At 42.5% G+C, this 19646-nt stretch overlaps 1 protein-coding gene across 1 annotated transcript in view; it reads left to right on the forward strand.

Annotated features, from left to right (window-relative positions):
* Positions 1-723: 723 nt before the first annotated feature.
* SYDE2 (synapse defective Rho GTPase homolog 2) overlaps positions 724-19646 on the forward strand; it is a 64436-nt gene continuing 45513 nt past the window's right edge. Inside the window, 3 exon segments of the mRNA XM_070746626.1 lie at positions 724-3866; positions 3869-3886; positions 14544-15248. Coding sequence (XP_070602727.1) covers positions 2378-3866; positions 3869-3886; positions 14544-15248 — 2212 coding nt within the window. The 5' untranslated portion in view covers positions 724-2377.

A 19646-nucleotide genomic window follows, 5' to 3' on the forward strand; every position in this document is an offset into this window, starting at 1 on the left:
CTGCTGGGATTCCCCTGCAGCATTGCAAAAACACGGAAGTCCGGAGGTGTGTTTCCCATGGAGGGGAGCCTCAGGGGAATCCCAGCAGCGCAAAAAATGGGCACTTTGCTGGCAACAGAAGTTTGGAGGTGGGGCATCCCAGTGGTGGCGGCTTGGGTTTGTAAGGTGAAAATAGTTTGGAAGAAGAGGCAAAAATTCTTAAACCCTGGTTTTGTATCTCAAAAAGTTTATATGACGAGGGGTTTGTAAGACGAGGTATCACTGTAGTTGGAAAACAAATGTCCCATTTTCATAATTGCCAAGCACCTGAATTTTGATCACGGGACCATGGGGGATGCTTCTGTGTTCATTGTGTGAAAATGAACACATTGTGTGAAATAATGCTCATAAGTTACTTTTATTATTTATTTATTTATCTGGACTTATATGCTACCCCATTCTCAGAGGACACAGCCAAGTAGACATAAAATACAATATAACACCCCTAAAAATAGTACAAAATAATTACAACCCACCATTAACAATTAAAAAACTCAAAAAAACATGCATATCTTTCATACATATTTTTTCCCATGCATATTTTTTCCCTGCCCTTCTCACTCCGAACGGTCCCTAAACGAACCGTTGTAAGTCAAGGACTCCTTGTATTTGTCAGCTGCACACTTCAACTTTGAGGACTTTTTTTGAGCACCAGCAAGTGGGAGGAAGAAGTTCATTTGTTGCTTTGTTTTCTTACCCAAACTGCGATCAAAGGTGGCAGGAGGGCTGCAAAAAATTTTACTACCACACTGTGGGCTTGGCTTATTGTGTGGGTGTGGCTTGATGGTGTTGTGACCGGGTGGGAGTGGCTTGCTGGCCATGTGACCAGGTGGGAGTGGTTTGACAATCATGTGACCAGGGTGGCTTAAGGGTCATGTGACTGGGTGGCAGTGGCTTACCGACCAAAATAAGTTTTCAAATACTGTAGGTGTTTGGACTCTTTTTCAGTTGATTAAGTCACATTATTTGAATAGCCACAAAAAGGACAAGTGATAGACAGCATTATTTGTGGAGGAGCACGGTAACATTTTAAGGTTTTATACCAAACCCACAAGTGCTTTCCGTCCCCTGTCCCACTACTTTCCTATATCTCCTTACCTTTCTTCTATTCCTATATCTCTTCTTCTATTCTTTCATTGATATGTTCTATTACTATATCTTCTTTTCTATTTTCTTAGATATATTTTACTATGAGTATCTCCTCTATAACCTTCATCATGTATTTTTCTATGTGCATATATATATACCCTCATTGTGTATTGGACTAACTAACTAACTAACTAACTAACTAACTAACTAACTAACTAACTAACTAACTAACTAAATAAATAAATAAATAAATAAATAAAAAAAATAGTCCTCCAGACTATACAGATTTAGTTCATTAAGTCTTCAGACCTTCCATCATTTTTGTAGCCGTCTTTGGACCTGTTCAATTTTATCCATGTCTTTTTGTAGGTGAGTTCTCCTGAACTGAACACAGTATTCCAAATGTGGTCTCACCAGCGCTCTATACAGCGGGATCATAATCTCCCTCTTCCTGCTTGTTATACCTCTAGCTATGCAGCCAAGCATCCTACTTGCTTTCCCTACCGCCTGACTGCACTGTTCACCCATTTTGAGACTGTCAGAAATCACTACCCCTAAATCCTTCTCTTCCGAAGTTTTTGCTAGCACAGAACTGTCAATACAATACTCAGATTGAGGATTGAACCGGGTTTCATCCAACTGGGCTTCTCGCTTGGGCTTCAGGCACCGACGGCCCTATTTCCTTCATTCGAGGGCGGAGGAAAGGGTTAATTTTGAAAAAGTGGGAAGCGCGAGGAGGCGAAGGCTGGAAGAGTTCGCCTCAGCGCCCCGCCCCCCACCCCCGCGCGCGCGCTCGCGCGTGTGTAGGTGGCGCGCGGCGACGGGAGGAAGGGGGGGGGGGAAGAGCCGGGCAAACCTGGCCTCTCTCTCTCCTGTTGTTCCCCCCTCGACGTCTCGGCAGCCTCAGGGCTAGAACGCGAGGAAGGCCGCGGTCAAAAAGGGGGGAAAAAGCGCCCTCAGCCCAGCTGCTCTGGCAGCGACACATGCGCATTGCGGAGCGCCCTCTCACCCCTCTCAGTTATGCCAAGTATGTGAGAGCCCGAGCTGCAGCGGCGGCGGCAAAGAGCGAGAGGCGCCCAAGGACCGACTCTAGAGGAGATCATGGCGCGCTCTCCTAGGCAGCCGCGCTCCAAGCTGTTGCGCTCGCCGTTGCCGCCGCCGCCGCCGCCTCCGCTTTGCTCCAGGCGCCACCAAGCAGCGGCCCCCACGCTGCGCTCGACGGCGGCGCACTGAAGGGAGACGGCCAGGCATGGCTGACCCTCTGCGGAGGACTTTCTCCAAGCTGCGAAGTAGGAGGTCGCAGCGAGTAGCCGCCGGCGCCGCCGGGGACCACAGCGAGAGAGGCGGCAGGAGCGTCGGAGGGAAACCCCAGCACAACCTGCACCTCCATCACCACCCTCGCCTGGAAAACGGCGCGGCGGCCGGGTTGGGAAGCCAAGTGGCGAGTTGCGAAGTGCTCCTCGTGTCCCCGTTGGAGGGACCGGACTCGCGGGAGGAGTCGGCCGCCTGGTCCCGGTGTGGCAAGGCGGAGATGCCGGGAGAGAGAGCCGCCGTGGGCCGCTCTCGCCTTCCGAAAAAGCGCGCGGAAGGCAGGGGGGCGCAGCAGCCGAGCCCTCCGGAACTCCTCGCGCCTCCGCTCGCCGCTGAGCTCTGCTTCTCCTCGTCCTCCTTTTTCCCCAGGGGCTCCGAACCCGTCCCGGCCCTGGAGTGCGGTGGCGGCGGGAGCGAAGACGACGACTATTACGATAACCAGAGGCTGCCCGGCTGGGGCTGCCAAGGGACGGATCGCACGTCCGAAGCACCGCGGGGAAACAAGGAAGGCAACGCGGCCGCCGGTCCGGCTGCTGCCGGCGGGGCCGGAGCGAGAGAAAGCGCCGGCAAACTGCGAAGCCAGCTCCAGGAGGCCTATTACCTGTTGATCCACGCCATGCACGACCTGCCTCCGGCCAGCCCCACCGCTGGAGGAGCTTCGCTCCAGCCCGCTAGCCATCTGCTGCCCGCCTCTGAGGCTGCAGGGAGGGATGCTTTGCGCTGGTCTTTATCCTGCCCCGACGGATGCTCCCCATTGCAAAGATCCGATCCCAGTGCCCCAGGCTCAGCCGAGAATCCCATCGGGCGCCAGGGCATCAGCAAAAGTCTGGAGAGCCTCTGCTTTGCCCAGCCTTCAGCTACCAAGCTGCTGCTCCTGCCCAGATGTCGGAGCGAAGGTGCACTCCAATCTGGGCCCCAAGAGCCGCTAGAGCCCCTGCTGATAGAACCTCAGGAACTTGGCACAAGCCCTGCAGCTGCCACACAAGGCTCTGGTGGCAGCAGCTGTGAGAAGAGCCTCAGCAGCCGGGGCCTTGGTGGTGAAGCACATCCTTCAGGGCTCCGCGAAGACTCAGGGGAGCTCTTGGCCCCTGAGCTGAATGGAACCCAGGGCAAAATGTTGGATCCGGCAAGAGCCCCCAGGTGTAGCCGTGAGGGGAGATCCCGGCACCCCCAGGAAGATGCTTCCCCGGGTCCCTTCAAGCCGCCCACCGTGACTGTTCGGAAGCTGCAGAAGTGGATGTACAAAGGACGCCTGCTCTCCTTGGGCATGAAAGGCCGGGGTGGGACAGCTGGGATGTCTCCCCCATCTTCCCGCACCAAGATCTCTGGGAGTTACAGGCCACTTCTTGGCAGAGGAGAGGGGCTCACACTTTCGCCCCCTGCTCACTTGAACGGCCCAGGGGCCAAGGCCCGAGTATCCCCTTCAGACCACGAATCTTGCTGACAGGTAATGATTTCGGTGGTCTCCTGTTTTCCTTTCAGGGGCCTTCTGAACCTAAGGGCTTTGTCCCACTTTTGCTGTTAGGAGTTTCCCCTCTTTTCTTGCTACTCCCTGGTTGTGAACAACTTAGCTTTGTTGAACCTCTGCTAAGCCTAGGAACCAGCCATTTTGAAAGCTGATAACCATACCAAAACCTCATGTACTCTATGGTCTTTTCCCTATTGGTTTATCTCTTCAGTAGCTTCCAGAGGCAAAAAAAGAAAAGGTAGTTTCATTTTTCCAGCCTGGAATACATGATTTGTGCAGTGAAGTTGATTGGACCTTGTTTACACAACATTATACTGCTCTCCTAATTTTTAACCCAGAAGGTATGCACATTCCTATGCCAAAATCCTAAAATGTGAATAGCAGGCTAAGTTTGCAGGAGAAAAGGAGTCTCTGTCCATGTTTGTAGAGCAGAGCTAGACATTTTCCACAGGGAACGTGCCACAGTTTGAGTTCCTTTTGGCATAACCTACAGTCTAGTTAAATGTTAATACTTGTGTAAACTGCTTCTGTTTAACGTTGACAGCTTAAATGTGTTTTTCTTTGCCTGCATTAGAGGTTGAAGCATATGGTGTTACGCTCGGAACTCCTGTTGCTAAGGGTGCAAATTTGCCACGACAACAATGTATACTCTAACATGTCACATGTAACAATACTACTGTTTTAGGAATTTGAATTTGAAGAGAGTTAGGGTTTCCACACACCTATTTCTTATTTCTCTCAATTAATATGAGTTCACAATGTGTGAACCCCATATGTGTACATTGACCTTTCCTAATTGGATCACCTCTAAATTGAGCATACTGTAGTTAAATGTGACCAGGAATTTTCAGATTCAGTTCAAAAAGCTGATTTGGATAAACCGATCTGATTTAAATTGGTTTTGGTTATTTTAGATCTTTTTCATACCTACATAGGAACTTTTTCAAAACTGAACTGACTGTTTCCTTTTCATTGGCCTAGAAATATCAGTGACATATACATAAATACTTTTCACATCTCTTTTTCAAAAGCCCTGCTTCAAGCAGCAGCAGAAATTGCAAAAAACATGGGTCTGGTGAAGCCCTGTGACCTGATTTTATTCGGTCTATTCTGAGGGGTGAAATATTCTAGGAAGAGCTGCCAACTCAGCATGGCCATTTCTAGAAAATGGCTTCTTTTGTATATTACAGTATTTGTCTGTGGCTAAAGTGAGTTAATAACTCACTCATTCAAGTACCCATATGTGAAGCAATCTTTCTAAGTCTCACTCCATTTATTTTTTTTAACCCAACATTGCAATAGTTCAGGCATAAGCCTGAATCTCACTAAATCTTAATAAAGGGTCAGGGAGGAAGATGGGACAAAGTAGAATGAACTATCTTTTAATGACAAAATTACATTGAAGGAGGGAAAATGGGTGAGAACCTCCCTTACTAATGCTTTGGCGCCAGACCTGTTCTATTCTTATGTGCAGAAATTAGAAGTTGTAAGTTTTTATAATGACAATCTGACTTATTGGGATAATGATTTTTTAAACTTATATATGCCTATCTTATCATCATCATCCTGAATCAGTTCATTACAATATGAAGGCATCTGCACTGAACATTATGAACCAAATCTATTGGTCTACTTCTAGTTCTTAGATTTTATAGACTAGGCTTGAGAGAGAGTGACTTCCCAAAATCACCCAGTCAGCTTCTGTGCCTATGGGAGGACCAGAATCTAAATCTCCATGCTTCAACACCTTGAGCACTTTAGAGTTGGAAGGAACTTGTAGATCATCTAGTCCAACCCCCCCCCCCAAACAGAAGTCCCTACACAATTTCAAACAACCCAATCTCCTCTTGAAAGTCTCAAATATTGAAGCTCTCACAACATCCACAGGCAAGCTGTTCCATTGGTTGATCGCTCTCACTGTCAGAAAGTTTCTCCTTATTTCCAGGTTGAAGTCTTCTTGATCACTTTCTTTCCATTATTCCTTGTCTGGTGTCTTGGAAAACAGTCTGACCCTCTCCTTTGTGTGGAGCCCCTCAACTATTGGAACACTGCTATCATGTCTCCCCTGGTCCTTCTCTATGCCAAACTGGCCATGCCCAGTTCCTGCAACTGCTCTTCGTATGTTATAATCTCCAGTGCCCTAATCCTGGTTGATCTCCTCTGCCTTTTCTCTAGAGCAGGGATGGGCAATTAATTTTGCCATCGGGCCGCATGAGAAATTGGGATGGTTTTAGAGGGCAGGACTAATATAATTAACTCAGTTCTACCCAATACTGTAAAGACCCAGACCCTGGCCTGACCTAAAAACCCAGACCCACTCTACAGATCCCTAATTGTTTGCTTTACAGCAACGCAGTGCACCACAGTCACTGCGCTGAAATATTTGTGTGGTTTCTGTGCTCAGCTGCTCTTGGTAGGAAGTCGGGGTCCACTCCAGTGTGAAGATGAAAGAGTTTACCGCGTCTACTGGGACTCCTCCCATTCCTGCTTTCCTCATGATTCATCAGGAAAGCAGGAACCGGAGGAATCCTGGCAGACGCGGAGAGCTCTTTCATCCTCGCACTGGAGTGGACCCCGACCTCTGCAGACTGGTCACAGATAGTGGATGGGCCAGTCACAGACAGTGGGCGGGCCAGATGCGGCCCATGGGCCGCCCCCTGCCCAGGTGTGCTCTAGAGTTTCAATGCCTTTTTTGTAGTGTGGTGACCAAAACTAGATGCAGTACTCTAGGTGTAGTCTAACTAAGGCATTATAGAGTGATATTACCGTATTTTTCGCTCCATAAGACGCAGTTTTTTTTCCTCCCATTGTAGGATGAAAAATCAGCCTCGTCTTATGGAGCGAAGATGCAGGCAGGGAGGGGGGGGAGGCTGCGAATTCGGAAGAGCCATCCCGCCGGCTGGCTGGCTAGCTGCTGCCTGGCCCACCGTTCCCCGTAAGCTGCGCCCGTGAGCAGGCGTGCACCCCCAAATACACCCGAGCGCCCTTTTCCACGGGCGCGCGCTCCCCATCCCCCTGCCAGCCCGCGGGGAGGTGGGCGGGGGCGGGGAGGTGTGGCAGTAGGAGTAAAGGGAGCCGCGGCCGCCCCTGCCTCCCCACGGTGCCTCCGGCCAAATGCGCCCCTGGCTTCTCCACGCTGCCCTATTGCCCGCCCGATCCGCCTCCTCTCCTCCTCTGCCACCTCCTGCGTTGGGGCGCAATCTGCCTCCTCTCCTCTGCTGCCTCCTCCTGCCTTGGGGCGCAATCTGCCCCCTCTCCAACGTCGCTGCCTTCTGCCTTGGGGCGCGATCCGCCCCCTCTCCTCCGCCGCCGCCTTCTGCCTTGGGGCGCGATCCGCCCCCTCTCCTCCTCCGCCGCCCCCTGCCTTGGGCGAGCAATCCGGGAGTCCGGGACAGGGTGGCTTTACGCCATGAAGAGAAAACGGCCGACTTTTCCCTGCTGCCGGAGCCGTTTCCTCTTCATGGCGCAAAGCCACACAGTCCCGGACTCCGGGATTGCTCGCCCAAGGCAGGAAGCGGCGGAGGAGGAGAGGGGGCGGATCGCGCCCCAAGGCAGAAGGCGGCGGCGGCGGAGGAGAGGGGGCGAATCGCGCCCCAAGGCAGAAGGCAGCCATCTGCCCAGACAGAAAGGAAACAAGAGAGAGAAAGTGAGAAGAAGAGAGAGAAAGAGGGGGAGAGAGAGAGAAAGAGAGAGGGGGAGAGAGAGAAAGAGAGGGAGAGGGAGAAAGAGAGTGGGAGAGGGGGGAGAGATAGAAAGAGAGGGAGAGAGAGAAAGAGAGAGGGAGAGGGGGGAGAGAGCGGGAGAGGGGGGAGAGATAGCAAGAGAGAGAGAGAAAGAGAGGGAAAGGGGGAGAGAGGGGGGAGAGAAAGAGAGAGGGAGGGAGAGAGGAGATAAAGAAAGAGGAGAGAGAGAAAGGAAGAGAAAGAAAGAAAGAGGGATTGAAAGAGAGAGAGAGTGAGAGATGCTCAGTGAGCCTTTCTTTGAAGTTGCCTTTCTTTCTTTCTTTCTTTCTTTCTTTCCTTCTTTCTTTTTCTCTCTTGCTCTCTTGCTCTTTCATTCTTTTTTCTTTCTCTTGCTTTCTTTCTCTCCTTCCTTCCCTCATTCCATTTCTTTCATTCCCCCTCTCTATTTTTATTTCTCTTTCATTTTCTTTCTTTCTCTCTTTCTTGCTTTCTTTCTTGCTCTTTTTCTTTCTCTCTTTTACCTTCCCTTCCTCTATTTCTTCTTTTCTTTCTCCTTCCTACCTTCTTCCCTCCCTCCCTTCAGTCCTTCCTCTCTTACTCTCCCCTTTCATAAGTTTCCTTGCTTCCTTCCTCTGTTCCTGTCCCTTCCCCCTTTCTTTCTTTCTTTCTTTCTTTCTTTCTTTCTTTCTTTCTTTCCTTCCTTCCTTTCCTCCCTCCATTTCTTGCTTTCCTTTTCCTTCCTCCCTTCTTCCCTCCCTCACTCCCTTCTTTCACTCCTTCCTCTCTTCCTCTCCTCTTTTTGGCTCAAAATATTTTTTTTCTATTTTCCTCCTCTAAAATCTAGGTGCGTCTTATCAGCAGGTGCGTCTTATAGAGCGAAAAATACGGTACTTTACCACATTGCTCTTGCATGCCTATATAGTAGGCAAGGAGGGCTATCTGAGAAATGTGTAGCTTTACCAAACCTTTAATTCTACCACTTGCATTATTAAATGACTTCTGAATCAGCTAAATTACTTTTTTTAAGAACTAGACTTAGTCTTAAATCTAGTTTTTACATGTGTGGTTATGTGTTAACAGTTGTGGAGACAAGTTCTGTGTTCAGAATCCATTCTTCAGAAACACAGACATCTATAATGTAGGAATAAGCATCTTCTATTTTAATATATTCTGATCTGTAGATTAAGAGCTAGTTTGAAATAGTGCTTAAGGCATCAGGCTGGAAACCACAAGATCATGAGCTTTAGTCCTACATTAGGAACAAAGCCCTGGGTGATCTTGAGCCAGTCACTTTTTCTCAGCTCTTTAAAGAAAGGAACGACAAATCAGTTTTGAAAGACTTTGCCAAGAAAACAGCAGGGACTTCACCAGACAGTGTCCAATAATTGGACAGAATTGAAAAGTAGTAAAAAAAAAATGCATACGCTGTTTTTTATTGTATGTTGGAGAAAAATAAAGACAATTTTATACCACCACCCCAAAAGAAAAGTAGTAAAAAAACCCACACAATTATTTCTATTTATATTGTTATATTGCCTTCAAATATAGAGATATTTATCTTACTATAGAATTAGCCAGTTTGGCGACTTCCTTGTATCTTGAACTTCAATTCCTATGAGTTAGCATATAAAAGTTTAGTGGAATTTATGCATTTGTTAGATATGTATCCTATCTTTCAGTTAGGAATTCAAAGCGACAAGCATAGTATTCTCCCCTTTTTTCTACAGCAGTCAATCTGTGACATAGGCTGAACTAAGCAAGAATGAGTGGACCAAAGTTATCTAGGAAGTTTCCATAGCCAAGGGTAGACTTGAACATCAGTCTCCCTAGTGCCAATCCAGGCAGAATTACGGTATATACTGAATTTTATTCAGTATTACATACACATTGAATTTCATAAGTTCAAAATACCTGGAGAACATCCGGTTGATTGTCCATATCTCAGAAGCATTCAAGTTGCATAATCCACCATGCTTAATAATAAAATCAGTTAAGTAGTACAGTAGTTGTACTGCAAGGGTGTTCCATATCCACCCTCTGATTCCTTCAGTGAGAAGAGAAATATGACTTCCAAGCTACCTTAGCTTGAATTAACTGCTTTACTAAATGCTGTGTGTGAGAGAGATACTACAAATATTTGCTTAGTCTTCCCAAATTATACATATTTTCTTCATAAAGGAATTGGAATAAATACCAGCTAGTACCATTGCCTCTAAGGTTTGTTGAGTTTCCAGGAATTTTACACACCTTTGTATAAATTCTCTCTGGGTGTTGCTGGAAAATCCAAGAAGTATTTAGGACCCATCCCCCAACATTACTATGCTAAGGTGAAAAGGCTCCTTACAGGTGTTTATACTTTCCATAATGCTTGAAGAAATACTAAATTGCATTAATAGGCATTCCTTATGCCCTTTTAGCAGTGTGTGGTCTCTAGTTAACTGTAGAATCAGTTACATTTTAGTATGGTTTCTTTTTCTTTCATGTTACAACTTTTCAATGTAAGTACATACTAAATTACTGTAGTAGAAAATGCTTTTCAAGTATGCAGCCACATTTTGTTTTATGTTCTGTTTTAGGATTATACCAGGTTTGAAGTTTCATTGCTTTAAATCCTCCTAGATTTATTACAAAACACTTCTTCAGAAAAATATAATTAGCAAAAGCATTCTAAGTATTGGTTGCAAAATATTATTATTGTATTTCACATATTGTTTTACAGGCATTGGGAGGTTACAATGCATATAATTATAATGTACCTTTTAATTATGCAGAATTGAATAGGCAAAGTAAGAGAAGCATGTGGAGTTACAGATTTCTCTTAGTATTACAATTTAAAGCAAAATATAAATAGTAGCACAGTGAGCAATTAAATGATAGCAAGTTCAATTTAGAATGGATTGTATTTAAATGAGGAATTCCCCATCTTTAAAGGAGACTTTGAAGACTTCATGAGAATAAAAACAGAAAGAAAAATACAAAGAAGACAAGGTAATATCAAAATCCATGAGTTGATACTTGACAATGAAGATGTGAAATAGTGTTTTCTTAAGCTGAAGAATAAAGGTGGGCATTATGCATGAGGCTTAAAGACGAGTTTAATCCTAAAACCAATGCAGTACAAATGCGGGATAGATAATAAAGGATCAGGTCATTTTAATAAGAGTAATGATACTGATTAAAGCAAGGGTCTTACATGATACTGTACAGTTGTGAAAGCTGTTTATTTTGTACTTCAAATTATGAAATGGGAATTGCCTCCTACAAATATGATGATGAATAGGAGCAATCAATCAGTCCCAGACCAAACAACTAATCTCTTGAAAACAGCAAGCAGAAATTTGTATATTGGACATGACTCTATTGTATGCCCCAAGTCATCCTGATAAACAGAATTTGAAGGGGATAGAGCATTGATGCGAACCTTTTTCCCTTCGGGTGCCGAATGAGCATGCATGCGTGCTATCGCGCATGAACAAGTGCCCACATCTATAATTCAATGCCTGGGAGAGCGAAAACACCTTCCCCCACTCCGTGGAGACCCTCTGGAGGCCGGAAAAGGCCTGCTTCTCAACTTCTGGTGGGCCCAGTAGGCTCGTGTTTCACCCTCCCCAGGCTCCAAAGGCTTCCCTGGAGGTGGGGGAGGGTAAAAACACATCCCATCCCCCCCCCCGGAAGCTCTCTGGAAGCCAAAAATGCCCTACCAGAGCCTCTGTGCAAGCCAAAAATCAGCTGGCCGGCACACACATGCGCATTGGAGCTGATCTAGGGCATCAACTCAGGTGCCAGCAAATATGGCTCCGCGTGCCACCTGTGCCACCTGTGCCATAGGTTTGCCATCACTGTGTATAGAGCTATAAGTTATTAAAAACAGCCTTAGCTTTCATTGAAATAATGCAAACTATTACTTGAATTTAGATAAGTGTAATATCATGAAACCTTAAACTTTGCAATTAAGTTAAAAGAGCTCACTGAATTAAATATCAGAACAAGAGATGAACTTCCTGTTTCATGGTTAAGATATCAAACTTGGAAGATGCAGATTCAAGTCCTTGATAAATCATAGACTTCACTGGGTAACATTGAATCGGCCATGCATTCTCTGCCTATCCTGTCTAGGAGATAAAAGTACAGAAGATCCATCATGTATGCCATATTACCCTTCCAGAGGACATGGTAATTCAATTAAGAATAATTCTAAGTAATTTCATGGACATAACCAGTATTCTTGGCAAAAAGGTGGAAGGGAGATTTGCCGGTAGTTTTTTCTGAGACTTTTTTTCCTGATCTAGGCCAAATTCTTGAGATTTTTCTTATGGTCTCCCTTTGGAGTCTGAACTAGGTCTGAACTAGTTCTAAGATCAGATGGGACCTATATAACTAAGACCAGAATTGTGTGCACTGGCTCAAAAAAAAAGTTTGTCTAATCCTGCTGTAGATTATGATACAATTTTCTTATTTTTCTATCATGTGACTAACAGATTTTAAAATATTTTTTAAAGGAATATGTTCCCGTAATTGTTTGATTAGAAACAGGAGGAATACATTTATTAAAAATCCATCTTAAATAGGTCTTGCTAGCTGGGAATATCTTACTTCCAGAAAAGCAAGAGCCATTCCATTCAAGAATAATACTGTTGTGCGGGTTGAAGCAAAGCTTCCTTACTAAGTGAGCATTTATTAATGAACTTCTGATTGCATTTTTAACGCAAAGGGGAAAGGGGTAGTCCTCTCCTTTTTTTTTGGCATCATCAGTATTCTTAGAAAATAATACAAATACTGATAACATTTGTACCGTAATTATATCCTGTCTATTACTGCTGTCAATATATCAAGCTACGTAGTGTATTCATAATGTAGTTATATAGTTTCTCTTAAGTCAAGAGATTGCATGATTCTTCAATCAAGCTTGCCTCTTCTTAACTTGGTGCCTATTCATAAGTATTGCAAATGAAACTACCAGCCAGTTTGAATTTATATGTAAAAGTGGCATTTTTAGATTTTCTGGGTAGATGTGATGTGCTGCTTCTCTTATCATTGTGGGTTGATACTGCCCTTCACTATTTAAAAAAAAAATCCTTTCTAGCCAGTGTAATCAATTTAATGGCATTTATTTTAAAATGAAGTGAAACACAAATAAATTCACATGCATTGAAATGTATCCATAGTGATCTCAATAGTAAATAGATATAATGCATGAAAAACATGCCAAACACAATGTGTAGGTGTGACATGTTGATTCTCGCATTCATTGGCTTCTAATACAATGTAGTCTAACTAAATATAGAGTGATTTGGGCAATCTGTTTTTCCAAGTATTTTTTGAAATACCTTTCCCAGTAACTTCATTATATGCAGGATATGTATGTAGGGACATTTGTAGTTTTTCAACATCATTCAGGCCATACATATTTCATTCTTGCATTACAGATGTATTAGTCCAGATTTTACTCAACATTTCCTTGGAATTAAATCCCAGTGAGTTTAATGGGAGTTGAAGGACTATTAAGGTTTTAAAGGAAGCTAAACTGCCTTCAGCTATAAACATATTTTGTGACTGCTCATAATATTTATGAATGAAGACAAATACTGTGTTTTTTGGAGTATGGGATGTACCAGAGGATAAGACATACCTTAGTTTTACGGCAGGAAAAGGGGGGAAGGGGGATTCTGCATCTGTCTACCAGGGTCCTTAGCCTGGTCAACTTCAGCACATTGGTTGGTTGTGAGTGTGTATGCTTGTTTCACTTGCATGTGCCTCGTTGGGGCTGCTAAATAGCTTCAAAAGCACAGCTGATCACTGGAGGGCGCTCACTTTGCTCGTACACTCCCTCGTTGGGGCTGCTAAGCTTCAATCGCACAGCTGATTGTTGAAGGGAGCTATAGTGAGTAAGGCAGGTGAAGCAGCAAGGCAAGGCAGCAGCTGTTCCAGGTTGCCATTTTGGGCTCCACGTTTTGCATTTGCAGCCTCCAAATGCTCCATTTGAGAGCTGTTCTAGGCTGCAGGGATCACCAAAGCCCATCGCCACTGATCGCCACCCTAAAATATAACGCGACGGAGGCCAAAAATAGGGTATACTGAGGCCTAAAATGCAATGCGCAGCGATTGGCAATAATGTGCTTTGGCGATCCCCGCAGCCTTGAATAACTCTCAAACAGAGTGCTTGGAGGCTGAAAGCACGAGGCATGGAGCCCAAAAATTCAATCTATTGTCTCTGGCAATTTGCAGCCAGGAGGAGGATGCACGGAGGCCGAAGGGTAGGAGCCAGTGGGTGGGTGGAGCTACATGATTAGCTTTGCAAGTTCTTTTTCTGGGGAGTCTGTGGTTCATTTGGACTTTAAAACAGCTTGCTATATTTCTTTCAGCGCATTTTATCATGTAGTTCCATATATTTTGGGGTATAAGACACTCCAGACTATAAGACACACCTACCTTTTTTTTGGGGGGGGGGGGGGGAGACAGGAAATAGGCATTGGTAATCCAAGCAGCCTGAAATAGCTGATTGGTCGGAAGGCCAATCCAACTGACAGTCAGCTGCTTGTGCTAATCAGGCTGTGCTGAAGCTGAAACTGAAACAGGCTGTTTGCTATTTGCTGCAAGGAGGCAAATTGCTGGGAGGCAGAGGCCAAAGGGTGGGAGATTGCAGGTGGGCGAGGCTACGTTTGGAGCATAAGACACACCCAAATTTTCAGCTTCTTTTTTTGGGGGTGGGGGAAGTGTGTTTTATACTCTGAACAATAGAGTATTTAATCATATCACTCATGATTCTGTTACATGGACAGAATAAGTTTCACCTTTTTGCAACTGGATGAACTGCACATCATGGATGAAATCTGATCGCATCGTGTCATTTTCTGCCTCTTTTTTATGCTACAATATTTTACGCACACCTGATACCAATAACGACCACTTGATGACATCTAACACGCTCTTTTATTCCCTCTTCCATTTTACAGAGCTGATTGAAAATGTTTACATACCTTCTGTGAGCAGAAGAGAACTTAAGAACTTGAAATCCAGTGAAGTTTCTGAGTGCAGGCCTCAGATTGCTAGCATTACTGTGTCCAAGAAGCGGAACTGGTTACATCAAGGTTCTCTGAGAGTCCCTAGTTCAGAAAAAGGAAACTCTTACAAGAAACTTTCAGGAGAAAATTATCAGGTACTGAAATCTTCCAGTCCTTTCTTTGAGCCAAAAATGCCTCAGACTTTTTCCAAATGTCAAGGACAGGAAAACCCTAGAGGAAGAGTCAGTTATGCACATGCCCCTGAGAATGGAACAAGACCTTTGGCACCACAAAACTCTACTTTAGATTTTGGTGAAGATAATGATGCAGATGATGAAGGAGAAATATGGTACAATCCTATCCCTGAAGATGATGAGCCCGAGTTCCCTTGTTTTCTAAGTGGCCATAATAATCATTTGGACCCCCAAGCTTTGAATTACAAAGTAGCACTTGGGAATGATTTAATCAAAGTCACAGGGCATAATGAAGGCCTTCCTCAAGTTGTAGACTGCTCTGGAAATGGTCAGCCCAGGGAAACCAGTCAAATAGATAATGTGCATTCAGTGGAATATTTGCAAACACAAAAGCCAAAGCCTGTATGCAACACTCTCACTGGGTCTGCAGTGGATGATGGCCTTCTTAAAGCTACTATGGGAGGTAAGAGCAATGTAAACATGCGATACAGTCGTGTTTTAGAGAGGTGAAAATTCAAATTTTAACTTGAAAATTTGTACAACTTACTTATGGTAGATTTGTAGATGTCCATTTTGTATGAATATCATGTTCAGCTAAAATAATTATTTGTATATACAGTATATGCATTTCTAGTAATGTGTGTTCATCAGAGAATATTTTTATAAGATGTCACCATATCTCAGACCTGCGGGAAATCTTAACGTTCTACTCTGTCGGAGTGGGCAGGAAGCATATCTGAATCACAGCTGGTTTTTTAGGCTTCATATTAACTCCTGGCTTCATTCTTTAAAATTTAAATTACACATGCATTAAGGTGGCAAATTATTGTTTAGCATGCTAAGATTATAAAAACCATTAAATTGTAACTATTCTATAGAGACGAAAAGAAATTTATTTGGTGCCATTACTGTGAAGTGGTACATTGAGAATCAATAACTGCTACAAAAATATTGATATTTTTTTTCTCCTGAGGAAAGATAAATTACATTTGTAAAATAGGCAGTCCTCGCTTACCAATGCTAATTGAGGTCAGGAATCTCTAAATGATGCAGTGAAGATGCAGTGTGTTAATGATTTCATTGACTTGCGGCAGGGGTGTCAAACTCACATGACATATTGTGACTTTCCCCTCTTTGCTAAACCAGGGATGGACATGGCCAGCACGTGACACATTTGGGCCACAAGCTGCGAGTTTGTCATCCCTGACTTACAGGAAGAGTTCCGGTAGTCTCATTTGCTGTTGTTAAAGCAGGTCACAGCCTCCCATGGCTATGTGATCACTATATGTGACTAGTCAGCTTCCCCATTAATTTACTTGTCAGAAGCCAGCAATGAAAATTGAAAATGGCAATTGTTCCAGTGGGAGGCTATGGTTCCATAATTACAAACCAATTGCCTGAATTGTACTGATGTGATGATGGAGATGCTGCGACTGTTGCAACTGGAACGACCTGATGTAGGCCCCTTTTGTCATAACTTTGAATAGTAACTGTCTAAGTGTACATTAAGCACAGACTTCCTGTATTTGTTGTACAGGTAACTTGGAGTATTAGCAGCTTACCTCCAAAATTAAGCTGGATTTCATTTTACCTACTACCTTTATTTTTTTAAAAAAATACATTTACTATTATTGTTCTCTAATCATTTATGAGGTCTGTAAATCAAACTTTGCAAATAGAAAAATATTTTGGAGTTTACTCAAATTGGAGCTTCAAGCTGGTGAAATGTAAATACCATACTATTTAGTAAATGTTGCTTTTGAAGTGACACAAGAGATATAATTCTATGTTTAAAGTAGAAGAAACCATGAACATTATCAAGAAATGAGTTAATTTACCCTGGCCATTATCCTGTGCTATAAGAAACAGAAGGTTTCTGGATGGGAAAATCCCTTATCCTAAAAGAAAGTATGAGGAAAATCTAATACAAATCTAATAAATAATAATAATAATAATAATAATAATAATAATAATTTAGTGCACATATTTTATCTTATTAAATACCAACTACCTGTAATCAATCTCTCTTTTTGAATCTTAATTTCTATAGGATGTTCTACTTTTTCTATTCATTTATTTTTAACATTTGACAGTTTACCTGCCTTAAGATAAGTTTATATATATATATATATATTAATTTTAAGACCTATTTATAACTCAAGCTTGAACTTACAAGCAGTGTCCAACACAATTTTTAAAATTGTGGCTTTGGGGATAGATTTTGAGGGAGATCACATCGCAGTAAAGTTTAAATCACATGCCTAAATATTATTCCTGTAAATTATTTTAAGCTTGAAGGACTGGATATGTCTGTAAAGTTCTGGCTTCAAGTATGAAAGTTCATGGACTTCACATTTTATCTTACAATATTAAAGAGAGGATGTCCATGGAAATACAGTATATCAGGATAATTTACATGGTTTTCTACATGCTATCCTGATTTTCAAATAGGTCAGAAGGAAAATTGCTTAATATAGTCTAGTATACATCACAATTGCATAAAGCACTAAGCTACACCATCAGCTGACTTCTGAACACTTCATATAATCTTGAACATGCATCTCTGCATATGTTTCAGCAAAAATGCTTTGGAATGCATATAAACAGCATGACTTTTTCCAGGTTTATATGATTGTTTTGGAAATATTTCCAGATAACTTCTTATGTGTAAATGAATTGCCCCTTCATTTTTTCCCTTAGCAAAGTGTCTGTGTATGCACTTGTACACACATGCAGCCAGGGTGGTTTCCATGAATGGGAAAAAGATGTGACACCCTGAATGAATCCAGAAGGGAAGAATCTTTCTCATTTTAAAATATGTCTTTCAGTAAATTATTTAAATCAATTATAACTTTGGTAAGAATGCACCAGTTTTGGGAAGCCTCATATTTATGCTCTCTCTTATTCATTCTAAATGTTTATGTCCTCTCTTTGTAGTCACATAGCAATCTGTGAGTTTTATCTTTACACCTCTCCTCTTATAGAAAGGCAAAACAATCCTCAAATTAGGTTTTTATATCCATTGGTTTGGAAACAAATGTCTTTTAATTAATCTTTGCATTCCATTAGAGAAGATACTACGGTATATCTTTAGTTATACTTTGGAACAACAAAGGTTATAATATAATAACTCAATGTTATTAGCCAAAATATATATTTCTTCATAAGCTGGAAACTTTACTCTTAATGTATGAAATTAGTACTGTAGTCTTAGGGTTGTGGTGTTTGAGGGAAGATGATTAACATTAAGGGGGTTTATATGTGCTATAGCAGCACTGTTAATGTTTTTCTTAGCACGTTTTTATTTTTATAACATTTTGCTAAAAAGCTAATAATGGATTTTATTTACTAACCAGAATATTGTAAATTGTATGCATTTATATTGCAGTGTAATTAAGTTATTTTCCCTCCATTTGTTTCAGTTGAGGTTTGTAGCACATGCCTTCATTTACTAGAGAAAATTAAAATAGGAGCTTTCATATCACAGGCAAAAAAGTCATTGCTTTATTGAACGTTTTGATTATGAGATAATAATGAACTCTGGTGACATTGTTTATAAGTTTATCCTACACTGTCTCTTTATGGAGTTAATGAAGCTATTTTAGGTGCCTCTTGGGGCTTGTGTGAGTTGAATGAGGATCTCTTTGAATTAAATAATTGATGAGACTTCCTACTGTTAAGTAATTGGCTTTATTGCTATGGAATACTTAACATTTCATTTAATCCTGTTAAGGTATTTACAATTAATGTTAGTTAAACTGAAATTGATAGTTTATCTAGACAAAATGACTACATAAAGGACAGTAGGCCAAACAAGCTCACCTTATATGAATGCAAAGCTGTTGGACTTATATGGATTGATGGTGGAACTGATGATTATTTTGCTATAGTAAAATACAGATATTTTAAACACAGTAAGAATCATTATAATATCCACACTTTATGTGCTGGGTTACAGTTACAATACTAATGAAAAAGGGGAAAATAATTCATTTTTTGACTTTATGAATAATCCTTACATTTGCCACCTTTGCAAGCCTTTAAAACCAAGGAAGCTCCTAAGCATATTTGTGGCTTCACTTAGTGAACACTTTGCTATTAATAGTGTTGTTGGTCCCTATTGTACTTGCTCAACGAGGACTACCTGTATTGTAGAATAATGAATGTTTTCATCATGCTTTATCCACTTACTCTATTCTGGTGTTTCTTAATTTTAGCATGTTATCTTAAACATAAGCTGGGGAATTCTGGAATGTGAAGTCCACACATCGTAAAGTTGGGAAGGTTGAGAAACAGGGCTCTATTCTACTCTTTCCCCTCTCTCTTCCTTATGCCCCATCCACAACCAGTTATAATGATGACAAAATAACAAAAGCTGCAGTGGTGACACTATGATGCAAGCTCTGTCCTTTTAAAAAAAAACTTGCATTGCAGCATTACACAGGAAGTCTCAAAGAGGCATTTATGCTTAGTAACGTAACAATGCATCTTTCATCCCTTGCTCCCTTTTACTCCTTCTTTGCTGTTGTCGATTCTGCACCTACCATCCTCACCTACAAAGTTCTGTTTACTAAGGTGACCTACTGACTCCTTTAAAAAAAAGGACTGTAGTTTTCTCTTTGGATGCTGTGACTTTGTGCGGATATCTAAATGTGGCACCAGAACTGTGCCACATTTAGGATTAATAAAAACAGTTTTAAATTACATGTCACAGAAGTGCTTCAGGAATTGCATTCTCAGAAGATGGCACAGTGCTTAAATTGCTACAGACTTCTTTATAATTTATTGTTCTGTAGTATGACCGTTCAAGTAAGCCAACACTCCTTTTATTTTCTCTAATACAGTAGTTTCTCCCCTTGCC

The sequence above is a fragment of the Erythrolamprus reginae genome, chromosome 3 (assembly GCF_031021105.1).
Source record: "Erythrolamprus reginae isolate rEryReg1 chromosome 3, rEryReg1.hap1, whole genome shotgun sequence".
NCBI classification, from domain to species: Eukaryota; Metazoa; Chordata; class Lepidosauria; order Squamata; family Dipsadidae; genus Erythrolamprus; species Erythrolamprus reginae.